General features: G+C 43.3%; 1 protein-coding gene across 1 annotated transcript in view; it reads left to right on the top strand.

The window, feature by feature from the left end:
- The window catches only part of LOC311135373 (metabotropic glutamate receptor 8-like), a gene marked incomplete at both ends in the record, with an annotated part of 298,164 nt that overhangs the window by 104,118 nt on the left and 167,782 nt on the right, over nucleotides 1-26,264 (top strand). The window contains one exon of the mRNA XM_084169312.1: nucleotides 25,093-25,309. Coding sequence (XP_084025438.1) covers nucleotides 25,093-25,309 — 217 coding nt within the window. The remainder of the gene's footprint in view (nucleotides 1-25,092; nucleotides 25,310-26,264) is intronic.

The following is a 26,264-nucleotide window of genomic DNA, read 5'->3' as shown; positions in this document are numbered from 1 at the left end:
CAAAAAACAAGTGGGCTCAGACACTGAACACTGTCATTTTTTATAGTCAAAGTTTCCTTGTGGATTTTATTTGTTCAGCCCCTACTCTTTCAATTACATTAGGGGGCCCCCCTAGATTTGACTCCAAATCCAATATGGTGTCCAAAATCCAATAAGGACCACAATACCATTAAATGGTGGTTAACTCAGCTGTATAGACATGTTTGAAATGAGAGGCATCTTTCAGATGTGTGTACTGTTCTAATGACCTGTACATGAAGGCTACAACCTTCTCTGGCTGTTGTAATGGATATTGCCGTAGCACAAGCAAGACACAGTCTACATATTGCATTGGGGCAAAACAATTGCCGTTTTATGTGATGATGTAATCTTTATAGTTATGCTGCCATATGCTGTTGAGCCAATGTTTGCAATGATGATGAAAAAATAACATTCAATCGCTATTGACTGCCTGTCTGTGTCTTGCTTGTTTGATATGCTGTGTAGGCTACAGATAGCTTGCCTAAATAGCTGCATGTAACCTGTTTGTGTCGCGCTTATGTTTGCAATAACCTACTGTTTCAACAGACAAAGAACTAAGTTTGTTCTAACTGTTATGTGTACAAGGAGTGACTGAGCACTGAGCAGCAGCTGAAAGGAGGTAGGCTAGTGGATCCCACAGAAATCACCAAGAAAATCTAGAACCGCAGCCACTTTGCCCTGGACTTGTTGACTTGGTGACATTATGGTGTATGGGAAGGATGCAACCACACATGATGACAAGCGCATAAGCAGGTGTTCACAACAATGAACAAACACAACCTGACACTCATTGACAAGAAATGCCATCAACTTAGTGGGCCTTCGCATGTCATAGGAATTGCAGCTCTCCAATGTCAGTGCCATATACTGAATCTCCCAGTTGGCCTTGGAGTTGCCGTACATGTTGACTTGGTGACATTATGGAGTATGGGGAGGATGCAACCACAAATGATGATGCTGGTGTTCACCACATTGAACTAACGCAACCTGACACTCATTGACAAGAAATGCCATCAATTTACTGGGCCTTCAACATATCTTCTTAGTCGTAGTCTATGACTTACACCAGTGGTTTCCAACTCTGGTCCTCGAGTACCCCCAACAGCACATATTTTTTATTAAATCCTGAAAAACGCATGTCAAAAATGTATTTGCATTTTATTGAGGGAAATATGTATTTGACCCCTCTGCAAAACATGACTTAGTACTTGGTGGCAAAACCCTTGTTGGCAATCACAGAGGTCAGACATTTCTTGTAGTTTGCCACCAGGTTTGCAGACATCTCAGGAGGGATTTTGTCCCACTCCTCTTTGCAGATCTTCTCCAAGTCATTAAGGTTTCGAGGCTGACGTTTGGCAACTCGAACCTTCAGCTCCCACCACAGATTTTCTATGGGATTAAGGTCTGGAGACTGGCTAGGCCACTCCAGGACCTTAATGTGCTTCTTATTGAGCCACTCCTTTGTTACCTTGGCCGTGTGTTTTGGGTCATTGTCATGCTGGAATACCCATCCACGACCCGTTTTCAATGCCCTGGCTGAGGGAAGGAGGTTCTCACCCAAGATTTGACGGTATATGGCCCTGTCCATCGTCCCTTTGATGTCGTGAAGTTGTCCTGTCCCCTTAGCAGAAAAACACCCCCAAAGCATAATGTTTCCACCTCCATGTTTGACGGTGGGGATGGTGTTCTTGGGGTCATAGGCAGCATTCCTCCTCCTCCAAACACGGCGAGTTGAGTTGATGCCAAAGAGCTCCATTTTGGTCTCATCTGACCACAACACTTTCACCCAGTTATCCTCTGAATCATTCAGATGTTCATTGGCAAACTTCAGACGGGCATGTATATGTGCTTTCTTGAGCAGGGGGACCTTGTGGGCGCTGCAGGATTTCAGTCCTTCACGGCGTAGTGTGTTACCAATTGTTTTCTTGGTGACTATGGTCCCAGCTGCCTTGAGATCATTGACAAGATCCTCCAGTGTAGTTCTGGGCTGATTCCTCACCGTTCTCATGATCATTGCAACTCCACGAGGTGAGATCTTGCATGGATCCCCCAGGCAGAGGGAGATTGACAGTTATTTTGTGTTTTGTGTTTTGTGTTTGTGTGATGTGTGTGATGTTCCGGGAATCTAATGGCAGATTATCGAGGGATTGAACCAGGGAAGGAGAGGAGAGTGGGTATGAGGTGATGTTAAGAGAGGAGGCAAGGGTCTGGTCAATAAAGTTCCCTGCGGCACCGGAATCCACTAACGCTGTAGAAACAGTACATGAGGGACAGTCAACTAGTGTGATCGACACCAAAAAGGGTTGAAGAGGGGATACTTACACCTGCCCCAGGAGGTGGAAGATCACGTGACTGTCCCTCTGCTCTTGTGGATTCCAAGTTGGGACGTACCGGACACTGCTGGAGCGGGTGCCCTCCTTGACCACAATAGAGACAGAGCCCCAGCTGTCTCCATCTGTGTCGCTCCGCCGCGGGGAGGCGTGTGACCCCTACCTCCATTGGTTCAGGCTCTGATCCAAAGTGTTCACTGAGGGAGGGAGAGAAGCGATGAGAGTGCTGATGCTCGCGAAGTAGGTTATCCAGACGGATTGCCATCGCGATGAGTGTGTCCAAGGAGAGGTTGTCGTCTCAACAGGCCAGTTCCGTCTGGACCTTCTCGCACAGTCCTCTTCTGAATAGCGTACGAAGCGCCGGCTCATTCCATCCGCTGGATGCTGCTACTGTCCAGAAGGTGAGCGTGTACTCCGCAGCAGTCTGGTCCTCCTGCCGTAGTTGGAGTAGGCGCTCGCCCCCCTCTCTGCCCTCCGGTAGATGATCGAAGATACCTCTGAACCGAGACATGAATCCCTCATACGAATAAAGCTCCTCCTCTCCTCTCTCCCAAACGACCATGGCCCATTCCAACGCCCTCCCAGTCAGCAGAGAAATAACCGTGGCAACCTTGGACCTCTCGGTGGTGGGGGCTCCCATCTGGTGCGCAAAGTAGAGGGAGCACTTTAGTACGAAGCCACGGCTTTTAGATGGGGTGTCATCATATTTATCCAAGGAGGGACAAACGGGCATCGCTGACCTGGGCGGGTTGCTGAATGGGCGGGTTGCTGAATGGGCTGGTGTGCTGGCTCGCTGGGTCGACTGGTGGCAGAGTATCCTCCGCTAGTTGAAGGCAACACCTCTCGGGTATGTTCGAGACGTTGAACACTGCGAAGAAACTCTTCCATAGCCGTCCCCAGTTGCGCCAGCTGGTCGTGGTGTTGAAGAAGTAGGTATCCCTGCTCGTCGACCGTCTGGGAGATGTTCTGATTACCTGCTGCTTCCATTTTGTGAGGAAGTATTCTGTAACGTAGACGCTGGGAGTCGAGAAGCAGGTGGTATGTTTAATATAACAAAGAACATGGAACGATACAACATAGGATTAGCATCTTGACATGAAACACAGAAACAATACTGCCTGGGGAAAGAACCTAAGGGAGTGCCAGATAAAGGGGAGGTAATGAGTGAGGTAATGCGTCCAGGTGTGTCTCATGAAGAAGTGCAGGTGCGCGTAATGATTGATGTCAGTTGTGCGTAATGATGGTTACCAGGACCAGTGGTTAGTAAACCGGTGACGTCGAATGCTGGAGGGGAGAAGTGGGAGTAGACGTGACAGTATGCTTGTCATCGGAAAGGAATAGGGGGTTAAAATAAACAAAATAGAGCTAAGCACAGGCAGAATCCTAAAGGAAAACCTGGTTCAGTATGCTTTCCACCAGACCATGGGAGATGAATGAACCTTTCAGCAAGACATTAGCCCAAAACACAATGCCAAATATACACTGGAGTTGCTTACCAAAATGACACTGAATGTTCCTTAGTGGCCTAGTTACAGTTTTGACTTAAATTGGCTTGAACATCTATGTCAAGATTTGAAAATGGCTGTCTAGCAATGATCAAAAACCAACTTGACAGAGCTTGAATAATTTAATGTGGAAATATTATACAATCCAGGTGTGCAAAGCTGTTAGAGACTTACCCAGAAAGACTCACAGCTGTAATTGCTGCCAAAGGTTGTTCTAACATGTACTGACTCAGGGGTGTGAATACTTCTGTAAATGAGATATTTCTGTATTTCATTTTCAATACATTTGCAAAATTTCAAAAAACATGTTTTCACTTTGTCATTATGGGGCATTGTGTGTAGATTGGTGGGACATTTTTTGATTTGATCTATTTTGAATTCAGGCTGTAACACAACAAAATGTGGAATAAGTCAAGGGGTATGTATACTTTCTGAAGTAATGAGATGTAGTCCAGCACAGTGCTATAGGTCGGTCTGTATTAGAGCATTTGTGAAATGAACCAATTGAAATAAAATCGGGATGGTGGTCTGGGGACAATAAACAGTGGAACCTAAAAACTAAGTAGTGGTTCTAGCTTTTGTGCAGTCTATAAGGGATTACAGGGAAATCCCTCCGGAGGAGTATAGGGGTTTGGAGAACCTCTAATCCACTATGATGGCGCCCCAGTGTGGAAGCTCATCGCTAGACTTGGCGTGAAGCTCTTTTGTTTGTTTACCAGGTACTTATGCTGGCTGCTGGCTGTGCAGACCTAGTTCGTTTATGATGGTGACTCCAAAATGGCCGCCCAGGTGGAAGTTTGGAAGCACCTATTCTGATTGAACAAGCCAGACACAAGCCAGACATGCGCATTACGCCCATCTGGCTGTGTCGTAAAACTAATTGTGCGGTAACAACACACTGTTCCTTGGACTCGGCCAAGGGTTTTAAAAGCAGCTGGCAGGTGCTCAGAACAGAGCAATGACAGAGTATTAGGGAACCCATTTCACTTTGAATCATGCTATCCCGTTTTTTCCAAACAATAACCAAATAATGGGAGCGAGTTCCAAGATAAGTCAGGGCAGGGGTGTGCTCAAGCTAGACAAAAATACAGCTAAATATGGATGAGGCTTATGTTCCGCCCTTTTTTAGTCTTTTTAATTTTACCTGTAGGATAAAGGAACCTTTTGGTTCTACTTGAAAATACTATGACTCAGCAGGCAGGATAGAGATTTCCCTGAATCCAACATGTAGTCGTTACAAATGACATTCTGTTCTTCTCTTCGTTTACTAAAGCATTTCTGAACACAGTTGAAAGCTCAATAGTAAGTGTATAAGGTCCCACAGTTGAAAGTGCATGTCAAAGCAGAAACTATACCATGAAGTCCAAGGAACTGTCCATAGATCCATAGATCTCAGAGATTGTGATGAAGCATATATCTGGGGATGGGTATAAAACAATTTCTAGAGTGTTCAATGTTTCAAATAGCACAGTGGTCTCCATCACTGGGAAATTGAAAAAAGATGGAACTACCAAGACTGCCTAGAGCTAGCCGTTCAACCAAACTGAGCAACCGGGCAAGAAGGACCTTGGTCAGGGAGGTGACCAAGAACCCAATGACCACTCTGACAGAACTACAAAGTTCCTTGGCTGAGATGGGGGAACCTGCCAGAAGGACAACAGCACTTCACCAATCTGGGCTTTATGGGAGAGTAGCCAGACTAAAGCCACTCCTGAGAAAAAGGTACATGACAGCACGCCTGGAGTTTGCAAATCGGCACGTGAAACACTGAGAGCATAAGGCAAAAGATGATGTGGTCTGGTGAAACAAAAATTTACTCTTTGGCCTGAATGGAATGCGCTATGTCTGGAGAAAACTAGGCACGTGGTGGTGACAGTATCATACTATGGGGACGTTTTTCAGCGGCAAGGACTGGAAGACTGGTAAGGATAGAGGGAAAAATTTATGGAGCCAAATACAGGCAAATCCTTGATGAGAACCTGCTTCAGAGTGCAAACGACCTTAGACTGGGGCGAAGATTTACGTTCCAACAGGACAATGACCCCAAGTATACAGCCAAAGCAACGTTGGAATGGCTTCAAAACAAGAATGTGAAAGTCCTTGAGTGGCCCAGCCAAAGCCCAGACTTGAATACCATTGAAAATCTGTGGAAAGACTTGAAGATTGCTGTTTACCTCCACTCCCCATCTAACTTAAGATAGCTTGAGAAAATCTGCAAGGAAAATGGGAGAAAGTCCACGAATCCAGATGTGCAAAGCTGATACAAACATACTCAAGACGTCTCAAAGCTGTAATTGCCGCCAAAGGTGCTTCTACAAAGTATTGACTCAGGGGTGTGAATACTTATGTAAATTCGATATTTCTGTATTTAATTTTCAATAAATGTGCAAAAATGTCTAAAAACATGTTTTCACTTTGTCATTATGGGGTATTGTGTGTAGATGGGTGAGAAACACAATCTATTTCATCCATTTTGGATTCAGGCTGTAACACAACAAAATGTGCAATAAGTCAAGGGGTATGAATACTTTCTGAAGGCACTGTATACGTAACCTCAGGGGATTTCCACGTGTAAGCATAATGAGTAAACAATGTGAAGAGATTTCAAGCCCAATGTAAAGTTTGGCTTCCAATATTCTGTATGCTTGCCATGTTTCCTTTACAATTACCTCCTTTCAACTACGCGATAAAATATTAAACATTTTGCTCACTGTATTTGGGTTTAAATGCGTAATAGTTGTTTACATAACAAACAATAAGTACCCTTAAAAACATGCGTAAGCAGTGAGCATAGAAATATCTTCACAACATAACAACAAGGAGGGACAGTGACCTTACAGTGCAGTCAAGCTGTCATATAATGGAAGACAGATTGGTCCCAGGATGCCACTGTCATCAACTGTAGGAGGGTAGGAATGATGAAGTCACATCAGATCATGTCACCTATGGATGTTCCTGTGGCCAGCATCTGGTTAGGAAGAGACCTTGTCAGAAAGCTCCCAAAACCCTAACACACTAATAGTGGAGAAAATGAGAGAGAGAGGAAGGAGGAGGAGAGCGATACGTAGCCAGGGAGAGTACATGGAGAGCTAAATTCAATTGCAAAATTATAGAAAGAATAGACCTGGTTGTCATGTCATGCCAAATTAGCTTTTCTCCCTCAGTCTTTTTTCAATCAATTGTCATCACCGGTCAGCCAGAAAGAGTGGGGCTATTATCAATATGGAAATGAATGGTGCAGACGGTGGGGATTTTGTGTTTGTGTGTGTGCGATTAATTTGATCACACGCACGCACGATGAGCTTGCCAGTTAACTTTAGTTAGACTTGAAATTGGCATGCGAGCTAGCAAGCTACCGGTGGCTAGCTTACCCACTAGCTAGCATCTGATGAACGGGAGGGGAAACAAAAAACAGTGTTTGCGAATTGGGCACTGTGCCATGTTGTTTTTGTCCTACCAGATCCACAACAAGGTTCTGGCTAGTGTATCCATCTGTCCTTCGACTGTTGATGGATGTGGATGTCCAGTTTATCAGGTCCCAGTCTCCCAATGACTGTCATTGCAATTTGCTCTTTAGCGCCATCTGTTTAGTACCTGAAAGAGCAGTTGCAGAAGGCCTGGGTGCTCATTTCAGCTGCCATTTACTTTGTGCTGTTAAAATATTGTGATGAAATCCTGCAATCTCATTGATGCAGTCCCGCCCATTAGCAAGCAATGTAATAATAACTGGCAATGCAATTCAAGCACTGTGTTGCAGGCCGAATGCCCGGAGCTGCTGCTGGAAGTCTAGTAGGGACTGAACATCGTTTTGAAACAGTAAAATGTACACAAATTATGGACATTTAAAACATATTCCAAATAACATATAAAACAATAACAAACAAAAAAACACATATCCCCTGGAAGTACTCTAACCATCATTGTTTTGGCATTATGCCAAGAGGTCTGAGACTCATGACGAGCTTGCTGTTGTTGTACTAGGACTCGACAAAATAATGATGATGATGATGATGATCAAAATGAAGGCGTTGGTGTGTTTTGAGATGAAAATATCATAACAGCCCGTCATCCCAACATCTGATATTTGTTTCTTGCACAGTGAAATTCACTGGCACAGCTATGTACTGCTTTAAAAACACCATGCAAAATATCAGAAATAACTGTAATTGTCTGTGTAAGATAATGGAACAACACAATGTATACATTGATGGGAGAGTTTAAAGGAGAAAGAGTAGACCTGCGGCTAGAATGACAGTGTGATTCTGATGAAATTGACAACCATTAGGAAAATAGAAATTATATGCAACCTGTCACCTACATAATGATTAACCGGTGATCAATTTTAGTGAAGCAGGTGGTGGTCAATGCTGACACAACATTTTCATTAGAGTGAGTAAACTCTGGAAACCGAAACAGATTTGTTCTGTCTTGCAAAGCACGAGTGGTACATTCAGTGCAGTACTTAGGCATTATATTTAGCCTACGAATGATGGCTTTAAATGAGCTTCTAAATACACTGTACAACCAAGTGTTTAGGATCTGAACACATACTGTACAGTAACTAAACCCTTTTCTGTAAGGCATTTAACATTTAAATGAAAATGTGTCACAGTGTTTATGTCACGCTCGTCGTTAAGAGAGGACCAAGGCGCAGCGTGATGAACGAACATGTTTATGTATCTTTAGTGATAAATACGGACAACCAACAAAACAACAAACGACTCGTGAAGTCCACGGTACAAACACCCCCAACTGGAACAAGAACCCACAAACACAAAGGGAAAAACAGACAGTTTAAATATGGCTCCAAATCAGAGACAACCAGCCACAGCTGACACTCGTTGCCTCTGATTGGGAGTCACTCAGGCCAACATAGAAATAAACAACCTAGAACTCCCAACATAGAAATACACCACAATGAAAGAACACACCCTGGCTCAACATATAGAGTCCCAGAGCCAGGGTGTTACAGTACCCCCCCAAAAAGGCGCGGACTGCGACCGCGCCTCAACTAGAGCAAAACAGGGGAGGGCTGGGTGGGCATTCCTCCTCGGCGGCGGTTCTGGCTCCGGCCTTGCCCACCACCCTCCAATAAACCCCCCATAGCGCCCCTGGTCCGGTCTGGCCCCGCTGGCTGGAGCTTAACTGGACGTAGCAGGAGCGGTTAGCTTCAGCTCCGTAGTGGAGCAGTTGACCGGTACCTTACCAGGCACCGGTGACCCAGGCACGGGTTGTGCTGGACTGACGACGCGCACCCCTGGCTTGGTGCGTGGAGCCGGAACGGGCCGGACCGGGCTGACGACTCGCACCCCTGGCTTGGTGCGTGGAGTAGGAACGGGCCGAACCGGGCTGACGACTCGCACCCCTGGCTTGGTGCGTGGAGTAGGAACGGGCCGGACCGGGCTGACGATGCGCACCCCTGGCTTGGTGCGTGGAGTAGGAACAGGCCGGACCGGGCTGGCGACGCACACCGTAGGCTTGGTGCGAGGAGCAGGGACAGGCCGGACCGGGCTGACGATGCGCACCCCTGGCTTGGTGCGTGGAGTAGGAACAGGCTGGACCGGGCTGGCGACGCACACCGTAGGCTTGGTGCGAGGAGCAGGGACAGGCCGGACCGGGCTGGCGACGCACACCGTAGGCTTGGTGCGAGGAGCAGGGACAAGCCGGACCGGGCTGGCGACGCACACCATAGGCTTGGTGCGTGGAGCAGGGACAGGCCGGACCGGGCTGGCGACGCACACCGTAGGCTTGGTGCGTGGAGCAGGGACAGGCCGGGCCGGGCTGTGGAGACGGATAGGAGACCTGGAGTGAAGAGCTGCCACAACCCGTCCTGGCTGAATGCCTACCTTCACACACTCTGTGTGAGGCATCAGCACAGGACGTACAGGGCTGTGTACCCGTACTGGCATAACAGCACGTGACACTGGCGCAGGATATCCGGGACCGAGGAGAGGCACTGGAGGCCACGAGCGCTGAGCCGGCACACTCCGTCCTGGCTGCATGCCCACCTTCGCACAACACGTGCGGGGTGCTCGCACAGGACGTACCGGACTATGCCGGACCACTCGTGGCACAGTACGCAGCTCCGCATACCCCGGAACCTGACCAGTCTCATGCTGCCATGCCTGAGTACGGGGAGTTTGCTCTGCTCTCCATCCAGGCTCCGCCAACCTGCCTTCTGGCCCCCCAAACCCGGTGGCCTCCTCTCCAAATCGCCCTGTGGCAGCCTCCTGCTGCCCAGCCGCCCATGCCGTGTGCCCCCCCAAAAAAATTTTTTGGGGTTGCCTCTCGTCCGTCCGACGATGACACTGCTGATGCCGCTGCTCCTCTCTCGCCAGGGCCTTAATCCTAGCCCATGGCCCTTTGCCCCCGAGCATGTCCTCCCAGGACCACGATTTACCCACCTGGGCCATCGCCAACCTCTCCATCTCCTTTCCCGGCGCTTCCTCCCATGTCCAGTCTGCCTGCTCCTGGACACGCTGCTTGGTCCTGTGATGGTGGGTTCTTCTGTCACGCTCGTCGTTAAGAGAGGACCAAGGCGCAGCGTGATGAACGAACATGTTTATTTATCTTTAGTGATAAATACGGACAACCAACAAAACAACAAACGACTCGTGAAGTCCACGGTACAAACACCCCCAACTGGAACAAGAACCCACAAACACAAAGGGAAAAACAGACAGTTTAAATATGGCTCCCAATCAGAGACAAACAGCCACAGCTGACACTCGTTGCCTCTGATTGGGAGTCACTCAGGCCAACATAGAAATAAACAACCTAGAACTCCCAACATAGAAATACACCACAATGAAAGAACACACCCTGGCTCAACATATAGAGTCCCAGAGCCAGGGTGTTACAGTTTAGATTGTAAACACTAAAACATGTTTATTTGCTGTAACAGATGAAAACGTTGATTCAGCACAGTGTTTAGGTTTTAAACACTAAAAACTGGTAAAAACTGGGGGTGTTGTTTTAACACTGTAGGGTGTAAAGCTGTGTTTGCATATTTCCCAGCATGCCTTTCAAGTGAATGTGAGAGATACCCACCCATGACTGAGTTTATTAGTGACAGAGACATGGTCACTGCCTGGTAAATCCTAATATAATATTAACACATATTATGGCCTAATTATCCTAAACAAGTGTTGGCTGGAAATCTTGGATCATGGGCCACATCAGACCTGCAAGTCACAATACACTGGTTTGTGAAGTGACTAATAATTCCTAACAGAATCCAGCCAGAGGGAAGAGAGCCAAAAATGTGAATATTTGATCACCCACAACCTGAACTCAGAATGACTGCTATGCTGAAGGACTTATCAAACAACCTAAAACTACCCGGGCACCGATGACATAAACTTCAATTACGGAGCCCCCCACACCTCTCTGATTCAGAGAGAATGCCAAGAGTGTGCAAAGCTGTCTACAAGGCAAAGGGTGGCTATAAAATAGTTTTATTTGTTTAACACTTTTTTGGTTACTACATGATTCCATATGTGTTATTTCATAGTTGTGATGTCTTCACTATTATTTTACAATGTAAGAAATAGTAAAAATAAAGAAAAACCCTTGAATGAGTAGGTGTGTTCAAACTTTTGACTGGTATTATATATATATATATATACTACTACTATATTTTTTTACACATATTTAACTCATTTTTTGGGTAGGCACAAAACTACCTTCATCCTTCCAGTCCAGTGACACTTGTGGGGGTCATAGAGATAAGTCACCTTGTCCTAGAGAGAGTCCTAGAGCGATTTACACGATTATCAAAACGTCACGCCAGGGTAAGCCTACACGAAACACAGCCCTTTTTTTATGTGTTTCTAAAATCCCCTATAGGAAGAGTGAATGGTGGGAAAACGATTGGAACCATTTCTCTGTTTGACCTCTAGTTTTTATGGTAATTATGACTCATAATATAGTGCTCTATTGAAACAGAAATTCACAGGTTTCAGATTTGTAAAAAAAAAAATCTGTTTTTCTCTCTCAAAGTCACAGAAAACAACAAAATGGTATGTTCTAAGTCCATAACAATGCATGGACCACATCAGGACACCACTTTTTAGATCTGGGAAAAATTGAAGATATTTGTATTTTTAAGTGTAGTTACCATTTAATTCAAGTTTTATTTTTTTAAATTTTATTTCACCTTTATTTAACCAGGTAAGCCAGTTGAGAACAAGTTCTCATTTACAACTGTGACCTGGCCAAGATAAAGCATAGCAGTGCGATAAAAACAACAACACAGAGTTACATATGGGGTAAAAAAACATAAAGTCAAGAAATACAACAGAAAATATATATACAGTGTGTGCAAATGTAGCAAGTTATGGAGGTAAGGCAATAAATAGGCTATAGTGCAAAATAATTACAATTAGTATTAACACTGGAATGCTAGATGTGCAAGAGATTATGTGCAAATAGAGATACTGGGGTGCAAAAGAGCAAAATAAATAACAATATAGGGATGAGGTAGTTGGGTGGGCTAATTTCAGATGGGCTGTGTACAGGTGCAGTGATCGGTAAGGTGCTCTGACAACTGATGCTTAAAGTTAGTGAGGGAGATAAGAGTCTCCAGCTTCAGAGATTTTTGCAATTCGTTCCAGTCATTGGCAGCAGAGAACTGGAAGGAATGGCGGCCAAAGGAGGTGTTGGCTTTGGGAATGACCAGTGAGATATACCTGCTGGAGCGCAGACTATGGGTGGGTGCTGCTATGGTGACCAATGAGCTAAGATAAGGCGGGGATTTGCCTAGCAGTGATTTATAGATGGCCTGGAGCCAGTGGGTTTGACGACGAACATGTAGTGAGGACCAGCCAACAAGAGCGTACAGGTCACAGTGGTGGGTAGTGTATGAGGCTTTGGAGACAAAACGGATGGCACTGTGATAGACTACATCCAATTTGCTGAGTAGAGTGTTGGAGGCTATTTTGTAAATGACATCGCCGAAGTGTGCAGCCACCTAGCACTGTTGTTTAGTTAGCAGTGTTTCTGCTGCACATGAGATGGAGTTTGCAAAAGAAATGGCCACTGGATTGATGCAAATAATCATGATATCATTCTGATAGTTAGTCATAGGCTACTTTGTAGCTAGTTAACATTTATAGAGAAGGTTTTTGGAAAGCCTTTTCATCTACCATAAGACGGTTAGGCCTATCATTAGTAGCATCGCTATATTTTCCCTGTTCCTTAATTGTTTGACACCTGGATGTTTTACTTCATAATAAATAAATACATTGGTCATTTAGCAGATGCTCTTATCCAGAGCGACTTACAGGAGCAATTAGGGTTAAGTGCCTTGCTCAAGGGCACATCGACAGGTTTTTCACCTAGTCGGCTCGGGGATTAGAACCAGCGACCTTTCGGTTACTGGTACAACGCTCTTAACCACTAAGCTACCTGCCGCCCCCATTCATATTATGAGGCATGACTTACCTTGCTTCAAAGTAGCCTATAGCCAAATCCCACTATAGAAACATGGAGGGAATAATTTTTATAAAGACTTATCAATGACCCAAGACCAGCAGAGTTAATCCTTACCATTGTGACGCTGTGTTGTCATGCTGCATCAAATGTACATTATTCCAGGGGCGTTGGCAAACACAATGTAAGTAACTTCATTTATGTCCCCATACCTCTGTTGATCCTACAGCTATTGTATGCAGTAATCATGTGCCTATGAACCAGGGTTACACTGTTATCACTGAGGCTGTGTGCCCTAGTAGGAAGTCCATTGTGTGCAGCTCACCGTGCTCTATCAGCTCCAATATAAATAACATGAGCAAGTCTACTTCTGATAAGCTTCCCAGTAAAGCATTAAAAACAATCAAGCAACCCAGAAAAATGCTAAAAAATGCCCATATTAGCCTAAGAAATAAGGTTAATGAAGTCAATATCTTGGTTGTAACAAATTACATTCATATTCTGACTATCTCTGAAACTCACTTAGAAAATACCTTTGATGATACAGTGGTAGCAATACATTTTTATTTTTATTTAACTAGGCAAGTCAGTTAAGAACAAATTCTTATTTACAATGACGCCTACACCGGCCAAACCCGGACGACGCTGGGCCAATTGTGCGCCGCCCTATGGGACTCCCAATCACGGCCGGTTGTGATACAGCCTGGAAACGAACCAGGGGGTCTGTAGTGACGCCTCAAGCACTGAAATGCAGTGCCTTAGACCGCTGCGCCACTCGGGAGCCCATACATGCTTATAACATCTACCGAAAATATAGAAATGCCAATGTTGTTGTGGTCTATATTCAGAACCACATTCCTGTAAAACTTAGAGAGGATCTCATGTTAAATACTGTTGAAGTAATATGGCTACAGGTTCATCTGCCTCACCTAAAGCCCATTCTTGTTCGAAGCTGCTATAGACCACCAAGTGCTAATGGTCAGTATCTGGATAATATATGTGAAATGCTTGATAATGTATGTGATATCAACAGAGAAGTATATTTTCTGGGTGATTTGATTTAAATATTCACTGGCTTTCATCAAGCTGCCCACTCAAGAAAAATGTCAAACTGTAACCAGTGCCTACAACCTGGTTCAGGTTGTCAGTCAACCTACCAGGGTAGTTACATACAGCACAGGAATGAAATCATCAACATGTATTGATCACATCTTTACTAATGCTGCAGACATTTGCTTTTAAGCAGATTCCAAATCCATAGGATGTAGTGATCACAATATAGTAGCCATGTCTTGGAAAACCAAAGTTCCAAAGGCTGGGCCTAATATAGTGTATAAGAGGTCATACAATAAGTTTTGTAGTGATTCTTAAGTTGATGATGCAAATAATATTTGCTTGTCTGTGGTGTGTAATCAAGAGCAACCAGATGCTACACTTGACACATTTATCAAATTGCTTATTCCAGTTAATAATTAGCATGCACCCATTAAGAAAATGACTGTAAAAACTGTTAATTCCCTGTGGATTGATGAGGAATTGAAAAAATTGTATGGTTGAGAGGGATGAGGCAAAAGGTATGGCAAATAAGTGTGGCAGCCCAACCAATTGGCAAACGAACTGCAAATTGAGAATTATGTGACTAAATAAAAATAAACTATACTATGAAACAAAAATAAATGGTATAAAGAATGAGAGTAAAAAGATTTGGAGCACATTAAATGAAATTTAGGGAATAAAGGCAAACTCGGCTCCATCATTCATTAAATCAGATGGCTCATTCACCACAAAACCCACTGATATTGCCAACTATACGTTAATTATTTTTTCATTGGCAACATTAGCAAACTTACGCATGACATGCCAGCAACAAATGCTGACACTACTTATCCAAGTATATCTGACCAAATTATGAAAGACAAGCATTGTACTTTTGAATTCTGTAAAGTGAGTGTGGAAGAGGTGAAAGAATTATGGTTGTCTATCAACAATGACAAGCCACCGGGGTCTGACAATCTGGGTGGAAAATTACTGAGAATAATAGGGGACAATATTGCCACTCCGATTTGCCATATCTTCAATTGAAGCCTACAAGAAAGTGTGTACCCTCAGGTCTGGAGGGAAGCAAAAGTCAAGACGGAGCTGCTCTTCCTCCCGGGGAAGGACTGCCCGTTCCATGATCTCGCCATCACGGTTGACAACTCCGTTGTGTCCTCCTCCCAGAGTGCGAAGAGCCTTGGCGTGACCCTGGACAACACCCTGTCGTTCTCCGCTAACATCAAGGCGGTGACCCGATCCTGTAGGTTCATACTCTACAACATTCGGAGAGTACGACCCTGCCTTACACAGGAAGCGGCACAGGTCCTAATCCAGGCACTTGTCATCTCCTGTCTGGATTACTGCAACTCGCTGTTGGCTGGGCTCCCTGCCTGTGCCATTAAACCCCTACAACTCATCCAGAATGCCGCAGCGGAGTCACTCACCACCTTCCGGAGACATTTGAAACCCCACCTCTTTAAGGAATACCTGGGATAGGATAAAGTAATCCTTCTACCGTATCAACAAGGCAGGTCCTACAGGCCCTAGTTTTTGTCGCACCTGGACTACTGTTCAGTAATGTGGTCAGGTGCCACAAAGAGGGACTTACGAAAATTGCAATTGGCTCAGAACAGGGCAGCACGGCTGGCCCTTAAAAGTACATGGGGAGCTAACATGAATGATATGCATGTCAATTGCTCAAAGTGGGAGAGAGATTGACTTCATCACTACTTGTTTTTGTAAGAAGTGTTGACAAGCTGAATGTACCTAGCTGTCTGTTTAAACTACTAGCACACAGCTCAGGCACCCATGCATACCCTACAAAACATGCCACCAGTGGTCTCTTCACAATCCCCAAGTCCAGAACAGACTATGGGAGGCGCACAGTACTACATAGCGCCATGATTACATGGAACTCTATTCCACATCAGGTAACTGATGCAAGCAATATAATCAGATTGAAAAAACAGGTAAAAATACACCTTATGGAACAGCGGGGACTGTGAAGAGACACACAAAGGTACAGATACACACATACGCACACAAGCGCTAGCACACACACTCTACACACACATATACAGTGGGGAGAACAAGTATTTGATACACTGCCGATTTTGCAGGTTTTCCTACTTACAAAGCATGTAGAGGTTTGTAATTTTTATCATAGGTACACTTCAACTGTGAGAGACGGAATCGAAAACAAAAATCCAGAAAATCACATTGTATGATTTTTCAGTAATTAATTTGCATTTTATTGCATGACATAAGTATTTGATCACCTACCAACCAGTAAGAATTCCGGCTCTCACAGACCTGTTAGTTTTTCTTTAAGAAGCCCTCCTGTTCTCCACTCATTACCTGTATTAACTGCACCTGTTTGAACTCGTTACCTGTATATAAGACACTGTCCACACACTCAATCAAACAGACTCCAACTATAAATAATTGGTCATTTAGCAGACGCTCTTATCCAGAGCGACTTACAGGAGCAATTAGGGTTAAGTGCCTTGCTCAAGGGCACATCGACAGATTTTTCACCTAGTGGGCTCGGGGATTAGAACCAGCGACCTTTCGGTTACTGGCACAACGCTCTTACCCACTAAGCTACCTGCCACCTATCCACAACCTATCCACAATGGCCAAGACCAGAGAGCTGTGTAAGGACATCAGGGATAAAATTGTAGACCTGCACAAGGCTGGGATGGGCTACAGGACAATAGGCAAGCAGCTTGGGGAGAAGGCAACAACTGTTGGCGCAATTAATAGAAAATGGAAGAAGTTCAAGATGACGTTCAATCACACTCGGTCTGGGGCTCCATGCAAGATCCCACCTCGTGGGGCATCAATGATCATGAGGAAGGTGAGGGAGCAGTCCAGAACTACATGGCAGGACCTGGTCAATGACCTGAAGAGAGCTGGGACCACAGTCTCAAAGAAAACCATTAGTAACACACTACGCCGTCATGGATTAAAATCCTGCAGCGCACGCAAGGTCCCCCTGCTCAAGCCAGCGCATTTCCAGGCCCGTCTGAACTTTGCCAATGACCATCTGGATGATCCAGAGGAGGAATGGGAGAAGGTCATATGGTCTGATGAGACAAAAATAGAGCTTTTTGGTCTAAACTTCACTCGCTCTGTTTGGAGGAAGAAGAAGGATGAGTACATCCCCAAGAACACCATCCCAACCGTGAAGCATGGAGGTGGAAACATCATTATTTGGGGATGCTTTTCTGCAAAGGGGACAGGACGACTGCACCGTATTGAGGGGAGGATGGATGGGGCCATGTATCGTGAGATCTTGGCCAACAACCTCCTTCCCTCAGTAAGAGCATTGAAGATGGGTCGTGGCTGGGTCTTCCAGCATGACAACGACCCAAAACACACAGCCAGGGCAACTAAGGAGTGGCTCCGTAAGAAGCATCTCAAGGTCCTGGTGTTGCCTAGCCAGTCTCCAGACCTGAACCCAATAGAAAATCTTTGGAGGGAGCTGAAAGTCCGTATTGCCCAGCGACAGCCCTGACACCTGAAGGATCTGGAGAAGGTCTGTATGGAGGAGTGGGCCAAAATCCCTGCTGCAGTGTGTGCAAACCTGGTCAAGACCTACAGGAAACGTATGATCTCTGTAATTGCAAACAAAGGTTTCTGTACCAAATATTAAGTTCTGCTTTTCTGATGTATCAAATACTTATGTCATGCAATAAAATCCAAATGAATTACTTAAAAATCATACAATGTGATTTTCTGGATTTTTGTTTTAGATTCCGTCTCTCACAGTTGAAGTGTACCTATGATAAAAATTACAGACCTCTACATGCTTTGTAAGTAGGAAAATCTGCAAAATCGGCAGTGTATCAAATACTTGTTCTCCCCACTGTATATTGTAATATTGTTGTATGGTGGTGTTATACATTTTACATTGTCGATATGTAGTGGTGTAATAATGTTATATGATATACTGTTTTATTATTTGTTTTATATGTAATGTAAGTGCCTTAATGTGTTTGAACCCCAGGAAGAGTAGAAGGCAGCAGCTAAATACAAATACAAATACAAATATACGTTCTCCTGTTCTATTGGTTTTCTTTAAACTTTCTTTCATCGTCTCGCAGCCAAAGGCATTATCCATATATATAGTCATATTAGCAACCCATGGTAGTTGTTGCATCTTTAAATCCCCCCTTTCTAAATTTCTAAAGGATATTTCCATCTCTGTCCATGAAACCACTGGCATGTGCGGTGCGTGGAACGTTCACCCGTAGGCCCACCGCCATGTGTACATTACTGCACCTAAAATGTGATTAAATAATACTTTATCAACATTTTAAGCTAAACATTCTGTCTGTTCTATCATCCTTAAATGGCGTATACTTCCACTACACTACTTTCATACATATCATCTGGGATTAAGAAGTGAGTATACACAATGCCCACTGAAAAATAAGTAGGTATACAGCGTACACCACTGATTATGACCAACTGGTCATATGATGATAACAAAAGACGTCAGTGAAAATAAGTTTTAAAAAAACAAATTCAACCAGTTTGCGACCAGAATTCATAAAAAGATGTCTTACTGATGTCTTTTCAAACAGGTTTTGCCCACTGGGTGATGTTTACATATAAACGTGTCACGTTTCATGGTTTTACAGTGTAGGTACATCTTTAGCCTATTCATCTTCACTGTTCTCCTGCCAATAACGCACCTCCACTTGCCTCTCCGCTGGCCTTTTGGCTATTCCTCTAAGCTTTTGTTGAGTTCCTGGAAAAACTACGCTACAACTTGTTGGTCAGTACTTTTTTGCATTTTTTTTTACTGTTAGTCTATTTGATGAGAGAAGCAACCTTCCTCTTGGGCTACTTATCCAAGTTATTCAACATGAACTAGTCACAAGCTGCTACTACTATAATTTTGATTATTTTCTTAAATCTTGTGACATGAGAACAACAACAAAAACAGTAGCTAAATGGAATGGATGTCCTGTTCTGATTAAAATTATTGTGGGAAGTTAGTTGAATCAAGAGGCACAGAGCGTGTTGTGTATTGCGCTTAAAAGGGTCAGTGCGGTGAAGAAATGGAGATGCGATTAACAGCGTCATTTTTTTTTACGGCATTAAAAATGTCACATGTGATAGCCCTAGTTATTTGGTAAACCAGTGCTGGATAAATATTGGACAGAACACACTCTGGGTTATTTTGACTCAGCCAGTTGAATTGTGTGAATAACCCAACATGGGATTACCCAAACATTCAATATGGTAATTGCAAACCACAATTCAGGTGTGTTTCTTTATGTGGACATTCCTTTATATCAGGTGCCTGCCATTGGCCAGTCCATTGATATCTGCCATTGGTCAGTTCTGTTGGTATGAGACTGTTGGTTTATCGACACAGATGATTTGTTTACATGGCAGGTTAGAATAATTAAAGTGGCAGGTTAGGAGAATGAGGTTAAAGGTCCTGAACAGTCATTCTGAAAATTATTTTTCTCTCATGGCTAACTACCAGGAAGTTTGAAAAGACAGCCTGATTGGGCAGGGAGCTTATATTCATGAGTTTGCCTTGACTGACAGCTCTTTGAAACGCGTATGTCAAGCAAATTGGATGCAGTAAGCAGTGCTGCAATAAAATCATCTCAAGCTATTGTGGTGATACACAAAGCAACTCAAACAACATTGAAATTACATCAATGTTATAAAAAATAATAATTATACACTGAACAAAAATATAAAGCCAACATGCAACAATTTCAAAGATTTGACTGAGTTACAGTTTCATATAAGTATATTAGTCAATTGAAATTAGGACTTAATCTATGGATTTCACATGACTGGGAATACTGTCACAGATACCTTTAAAAAAGGGTAGGGGCGTGTATCAGAAAACCAGTCAGTATCTGGTGTGACCACCATTTGCCTCATGCAGCACGACACAACTCCTTCGCATAGAGTTGATCAGGCTGTTGATTGTGGCCTGTGGAATGTTGTCCCACTCCTCTTCAAAGGATGTGCGAAGGTTGCTGGATATTGGCGGGAACTGGAACACGCTGTCGTACACCTTGATCCAGAGCATCCAAAACATGCTCAGTAGGTGGTGACATGTCTGGTGTGTATGAAGTCCATGGAAGAACTGGGACATTTTCAGCTTCTAGGAGCTGTGTACAGATCCTTGCAACATGGGGCCGTGCATTATCATGCTGAAACATGAGGTGATGGCGGCGGATGAATGGCACGACAACGGACCTCAGGATCTCGTCACGGTATCTCTGTGCATTGAAATTGTCATCGATAAAATGTATATTGTGTTCGTTGTCAAGCTTATGTCTGCCCATACCATAACCCCACCTCCCAACATGGGGCACTCTGTTCACAACGTTGATGTCAGCAAACCACTCGCCCACACGACGCCATACACGCTGTCTGCCATCTGCCCAGTACAGTTAAAAACTGGGATTCATCCGTGAAGAGCACACTTCTCCAGCGTGCCAGTGACCATCGAAGGTGAGCATTTGCCCACTGAAGTCGGTTATGACGCCGAACTTCTGTCAAATCAAAGACCATGCTGAGGACGACAAACACGCAGATGAGCTTCACTGAGACGGTTTCTGACCATTTGTGCAGAGATTCTTCGGTTGTGCAAACCCACAATTTAATCAGCTGTCCGGGTGGCTGGTCTCAGACGATCCTGCAGTTGAAGAAGCCAGATGTGAAGGTCCTGGGCCGGCATGGTTACATGCGGTCTGCGGTTGTGAGGCTGGTTGGACGTACTGTCAAAATCTCTAAAACGACATTAGAGGTGGCTTATAGTAGAGAAATGAACATTACATTATTTGGCAACAGCTCTGGTGGACATTCCTGCAGTCAGCATGCCAATTGCACGCTCCCTCAGAACTTGAGAAGTCTGTGGCATTATGTTGTGTGTTAAAACTGCACATTTTAGAGTGGCCTTTTATTGTCCCCAGCACAAGGTGCACCTGTGTAATTATCATGCTGTTTAATCAGCTTCGTGATATGCCACACCTGTCAGGTGGATGGATTATTTTGGAAAATGACAAATACTCACTAACAGGGATGTAAACAAATTTGTGCACAACATTTGAGAAACATAAGCTTTTTGTGTGTATGGAAACTTTATGGGTAAGTCTCTAAGAGCTTTGCATACATGGATTATACAATATTTGCCCATTATTCTTTTCAAAATTCTTCAAGCTCTGTCAAGTTGGTTGTTGACCGTCACTGTAACTCTACCCACATGTACATATTTCCTCAACTAACCGGTGCCCCCGCACATTGACTCTGTACCGGTACCCCCTGTATATAGCCTCCCTACTGTTATTTGATTTTACTGCTGCTCTTTAATTTTTTAATTTACATTTTTTACTTATAATTTTTTAAACTTATTTTCTCAAAAACTGCATTGTTAGTTAAGGGCTTGTATGTAAGCATTTCACTGTAATTCTACACCTGTTGTATTCGGCGCATATTGCAAATACAATTTTATTTGATTTGATTAGACAACTATTTAAAAGTCTTGCCATAGATTTTCAAGCAGATTTAAGTCAAAACTGTATCTCGGCTACTCAGGAACATTCACTGTCTTCATGGTAAGCAACTCCAGTGTATATTTGACCTTGTTTTCTAGGTTATTTTCCTGATGAAAGGGGAATTAATCTCCCAGTATCTGGTAGAAAGCAGACTGAACCAGGTTTTCCTCTAGGATTTTGCCTGTGCTTAGCTCCATTCCATTTATTTTTTATCCTGAAGAACTCCCCAGTCCTTAACGATTACAAGCATACCCATAACATGATGCAGCCAACACTATGCTTGAAAATATGGATAGTGATACTGTGTTGTATTGGATTTGCCACAAACATAACACCTTGTATTTAGAACAAAAAGTGAATTGCTTTGCCACATTTTTTGCAGTATTACTTTAGTGCCTTGTTGCAAACAGGATGCATGTTCTTTTCACTATGTCAATTAGGTTAGTATTGTGGAGTAACTACAATGGTGTTGCTCCATCCTCAGTTTTCTCCTATCACAGCCATTAAACTCTAACTGTTTTTAAAGTCACTATTGGCCTCATGGTGAAATCCCTGAGCGGTTCCCTTCCTCTCCGACAACCGAGTTAGGAAGGATGCCTGAATCTTTGTAGTGACTGGGTGTATTTATACACCATCCAAAGTGTAATTAATAACTTCACTATGCTCAAAGGGATATTTTTATTTTTACCCATCTACCAATAGGTGCCCTTCTTTGCAAGGCATTGGAAAACCTCCCTGGTATTTGTGGTTGAATCTGTGTTTGAAATTAACTGCTCGACTGAGGGTCCTTAAGGATAATTGTATGTGTGGGGTACAGAGATGAAGTAGTCATTCTAAAATCATGTTAAACATTATTATTGCAAACAGAGTGAATCCATGCAACTTATTATGTGACTTGTTAAGCACATTTTTACTCCTGAACGTATATAGGCTTGCCATAACAAAGAAAGGGGTTGAACACTTATTGACTCAAGACATTTCAGATTTTCATTTGTAATTAATTTGTAAAAATGTCGAAAAACATAATTCCACTTTGGAAAAAGTCAAGGGGTGTGAATACTTTCTGAAGGCACTATAAGTATCTTTGCCATAGATGAACAGGTTAAACTTTTAATTATATTTGATAACACATTTTGGCACCAGTAGTGTAGCTACAGTGCCCTCCTTAATTATTGGGACAGTTAAGCATTTTTTCTTCTTTTGGCTCTATACTTCAAAAGTTTGGATTTGAAATCAAACAATGACTAATAGATTACAGTGCACTGTCACCTTTAATTTGAGGGTATTTCCATCCATATCGGGTGAACCGTTTAGAAATTACAGCACTTTATGTACATAGTCCCCCCATTTTAGGGGAGCAAAAGTTTTGTGACAAATTCACTTAAATGTGAATTAAAGTAGTAAAAAGTTAAGTATTTGTTCGCATATTCATAGTACGCAATGACTACATCAAGCTTGTGACTTTGTTGGATGCAATTGCTGTTTGTTTTGGTTGTGTTTCAGATGATTTTGTGCCCAATAGAAATGAAAGGTAAATAATATATTGTGTCACTTTTATTGTAAATAAGAATGGAATATGTTTCTAAACACTTCTACATTAATGTGGATGCCACCATGATTATGGATAATCCTGAATGAATCCTAAATAATGAGTGAGAATGTTACAGACGCACAAATTTCATACCCCCCCAAAAATGCTTACCTCCCGTTATTGTAATGCTGAGAGGTTAGCATGTCTTGGGGGTATGATATTTGTGCATCTGTAACTTTCTTTCCTTAAATATTTTTGCACATTACATATTATAATATAATAATAATGATAATATTTACATAATGTAACAAAGTACTAACTATCCCAACATTGGGATTTGCATAGGCTCTTAAGGAGATAATACACTTGTAGAAGGCTCATTATAGCTACAAAAATGTAAGTGTTCAAATTTAACATGTGATAACAATACAACAGAACATATTAACTGGAATGACATACAATCTCACAAGTGGCCAAAAACAACTATCTGAAAGCCACACCCCTAATAAGCCACGCCTCCAGTCTTCTGATCTGACCCACTGGGTCATAGCTCAATAACCCAGCATCAATAACTCAGCATAAACAACCCAACTAAGTGAACCAATGCCTGCATCCAAACAGTTGGGTCATCCGAACAACCCAACATCTTTTAGAGTGTATGGACAGAGCTAGTTCTTTGAAGTCACAGTGCATTCTGGTTGAGTCTCTCCTTAATTGATAAATTAAAGCTATTGATTAACTTTAGGGGGTATAAACTTCCCTCTTTTTCAATTATGTGCTAATGGAAAGATAAGGACAACCACAAGCAGACTCTTTGGCCCCTGTAAATTAAGTTGTTCATATAGGGACTAAAGGCAATACGAATTGTCTTTGTTTCAACCCAGATCTTAATCACTTAATTACATAAATTAATTAATGGTGAGAGTAAATCACTTGTTGCGTCTGGTATTCATTTAGCTATTGTTACCCTATGGGTCTGAAATCCCAGTTCAAGGGTTAACCTTCTGGGACTGACAGAACATTGGCATTTTACAGGTGATTTCATTAATGTCAAAGCCACCAGATGCATTTGTATTTACAGCCGGTTTAATTTGTAGCTGTCTGTGAATGAGCTGAGATCGGCTCAAGCTGCCAGCCAATGAGTGGCATTTGTATTGCTGGCAGGCCTTTGCCTGACTGTCTTTCTTTCTTCCATTCCCCCTCTCTTTGAATGCCAATGAGACAAGCCTGTAGGGCCTGCCCGCACACCCTGGCCTTTGACTGAAGTGAAATCAATCAGTCCTTCAATCACTCTCTAAAGGACCATTATCCAACCTTCCCTGGCTATGCCAGGCCTCCCTATCTGTCCATCTGTCTGTCTGTCTGTCTGTCTGTCTGTCTGTCTGTCTGTCTGTTTAATTCCACCTTACAGTTCCCTCTCTCTTCTCCATTACACTGTGTCCAGCTGACAATTGTGAAATTCTGGTTCCGTTTGGTTTTGAAGTTCTTTTGGGGTGAATATGCTTCTTAAACAGGAATAAATAAAGTTAAGAGGTGGTTCCTAAAAGTTCTGAGAAAGTCACAGGGATATGTCTTTCCATTGCGATTCTCATGTGTAACATATAGTAGATAGGGGAGTAGTTTCCATTGTGGAATTGAACAATTACTAGTTTTCCAATAAATACTTGGCTTACACTATGGCTTCCTTGTCTGTACAGATCCCTCAGATCAGCTATGCATCCACGGCGCCCGAGCTGAGTGACAACACACGCTATGACTTCTTCTCCCGTGTGGTGCCACCAGACTCCTACCAAGCTCAGGCCATGCTGGACATCGTAACGGCGATGGGCTGGAACTATGTGTCGACCCTGGCCTCGGAGGGGAATTACGGCGAAAGTGGCGTGGAGGCTTTCGTCCAGATCTCCAGAGAGTCTGGTAGGTGGGATGGGGCTCTTTTTACTGGCACAAAATGGCTGCTTACTGAGGTTTTTACTGAAACTCTGATGATATTTATAGATATGGTTGCTAAATGTGAGCTGTTTTTGTGACGCCATGATGGAGGATAAAGAAATATGATTGAATCCAAAAGTGTCTTTCTCTCCTAATATACAGCAAGGCTTTTATTTTACTAAAAGTAACTGCTTGTTTACTGAGAAACTTTAGTTGTGCTGAAAGGAGGATGTGTACCCTTGTGTGGGAGATGTGTATTGTTGGTCAGAGTCCGAATTACACCATGATATTCGGGGGGGGGGGGGGGGGGGGGGGGTCTCTATTGAGTGATTAAGTCTACATTAATTGATATGTCTTGCTGACAACTTGACAGTTTTTATAGCCTGAAAAGTCAGGACACCTGTAATGGGGATGAAACTGTCCCCAGAAAAATGGGATGGTCACCCTAACACACATGGTTAACTTACCAGACTAGGCTACAATGTGTATTACCATGAACTTCAAATAGGCCTACCGGTACCCAGTAGTGGTAAAAAAAATAGGTGGATAAACTCTATTGCCGGTCGTGGTGAAAAAAGAAACACTCCCTATACTTTCAATGCATTTTTTTTTAAAGGTGGGTAAACAGCGTTTACATGCGTTTACCCTCCACTAGGCCTACACCACTACCGGAAGTCTACCCTCTCAGACAAGGCTATTTTACACACATGAACACACTAGAATAGGTAGCCTACATTCAATATAATACATTAGTTGAATTAAAACATGTGTTACACCCTAGTTCATGAGTTGTCCATAATTCATCAGTTAATGTTTGGAGTCTTCACAGATGTGTGACATAAAACACTACCTTTCTTTCCTTACATTAATGACATTTATGACAGTGTTATTTGTGATTATTAAGTATTTAACAATTGAATTAGCACATTGAACTTAAACC

The sequence above is a fragment of the Coregonus lavaretus genome, assembly GCF_964263955.1.
Source record: "Coregonus lavaretus genome assembly, chromosome: 9".
Classification (NCBI taxonomy): domain Eukaryota; kingdom Metazoa; phylum Chordata; class Actinopteri; order Salmoniformes; family Salmonidae; genus Coregonus; species Coregonus lavaretus.
This window is presented reverse-complemented; position numbering and strand designations above follow the sequence as displayed.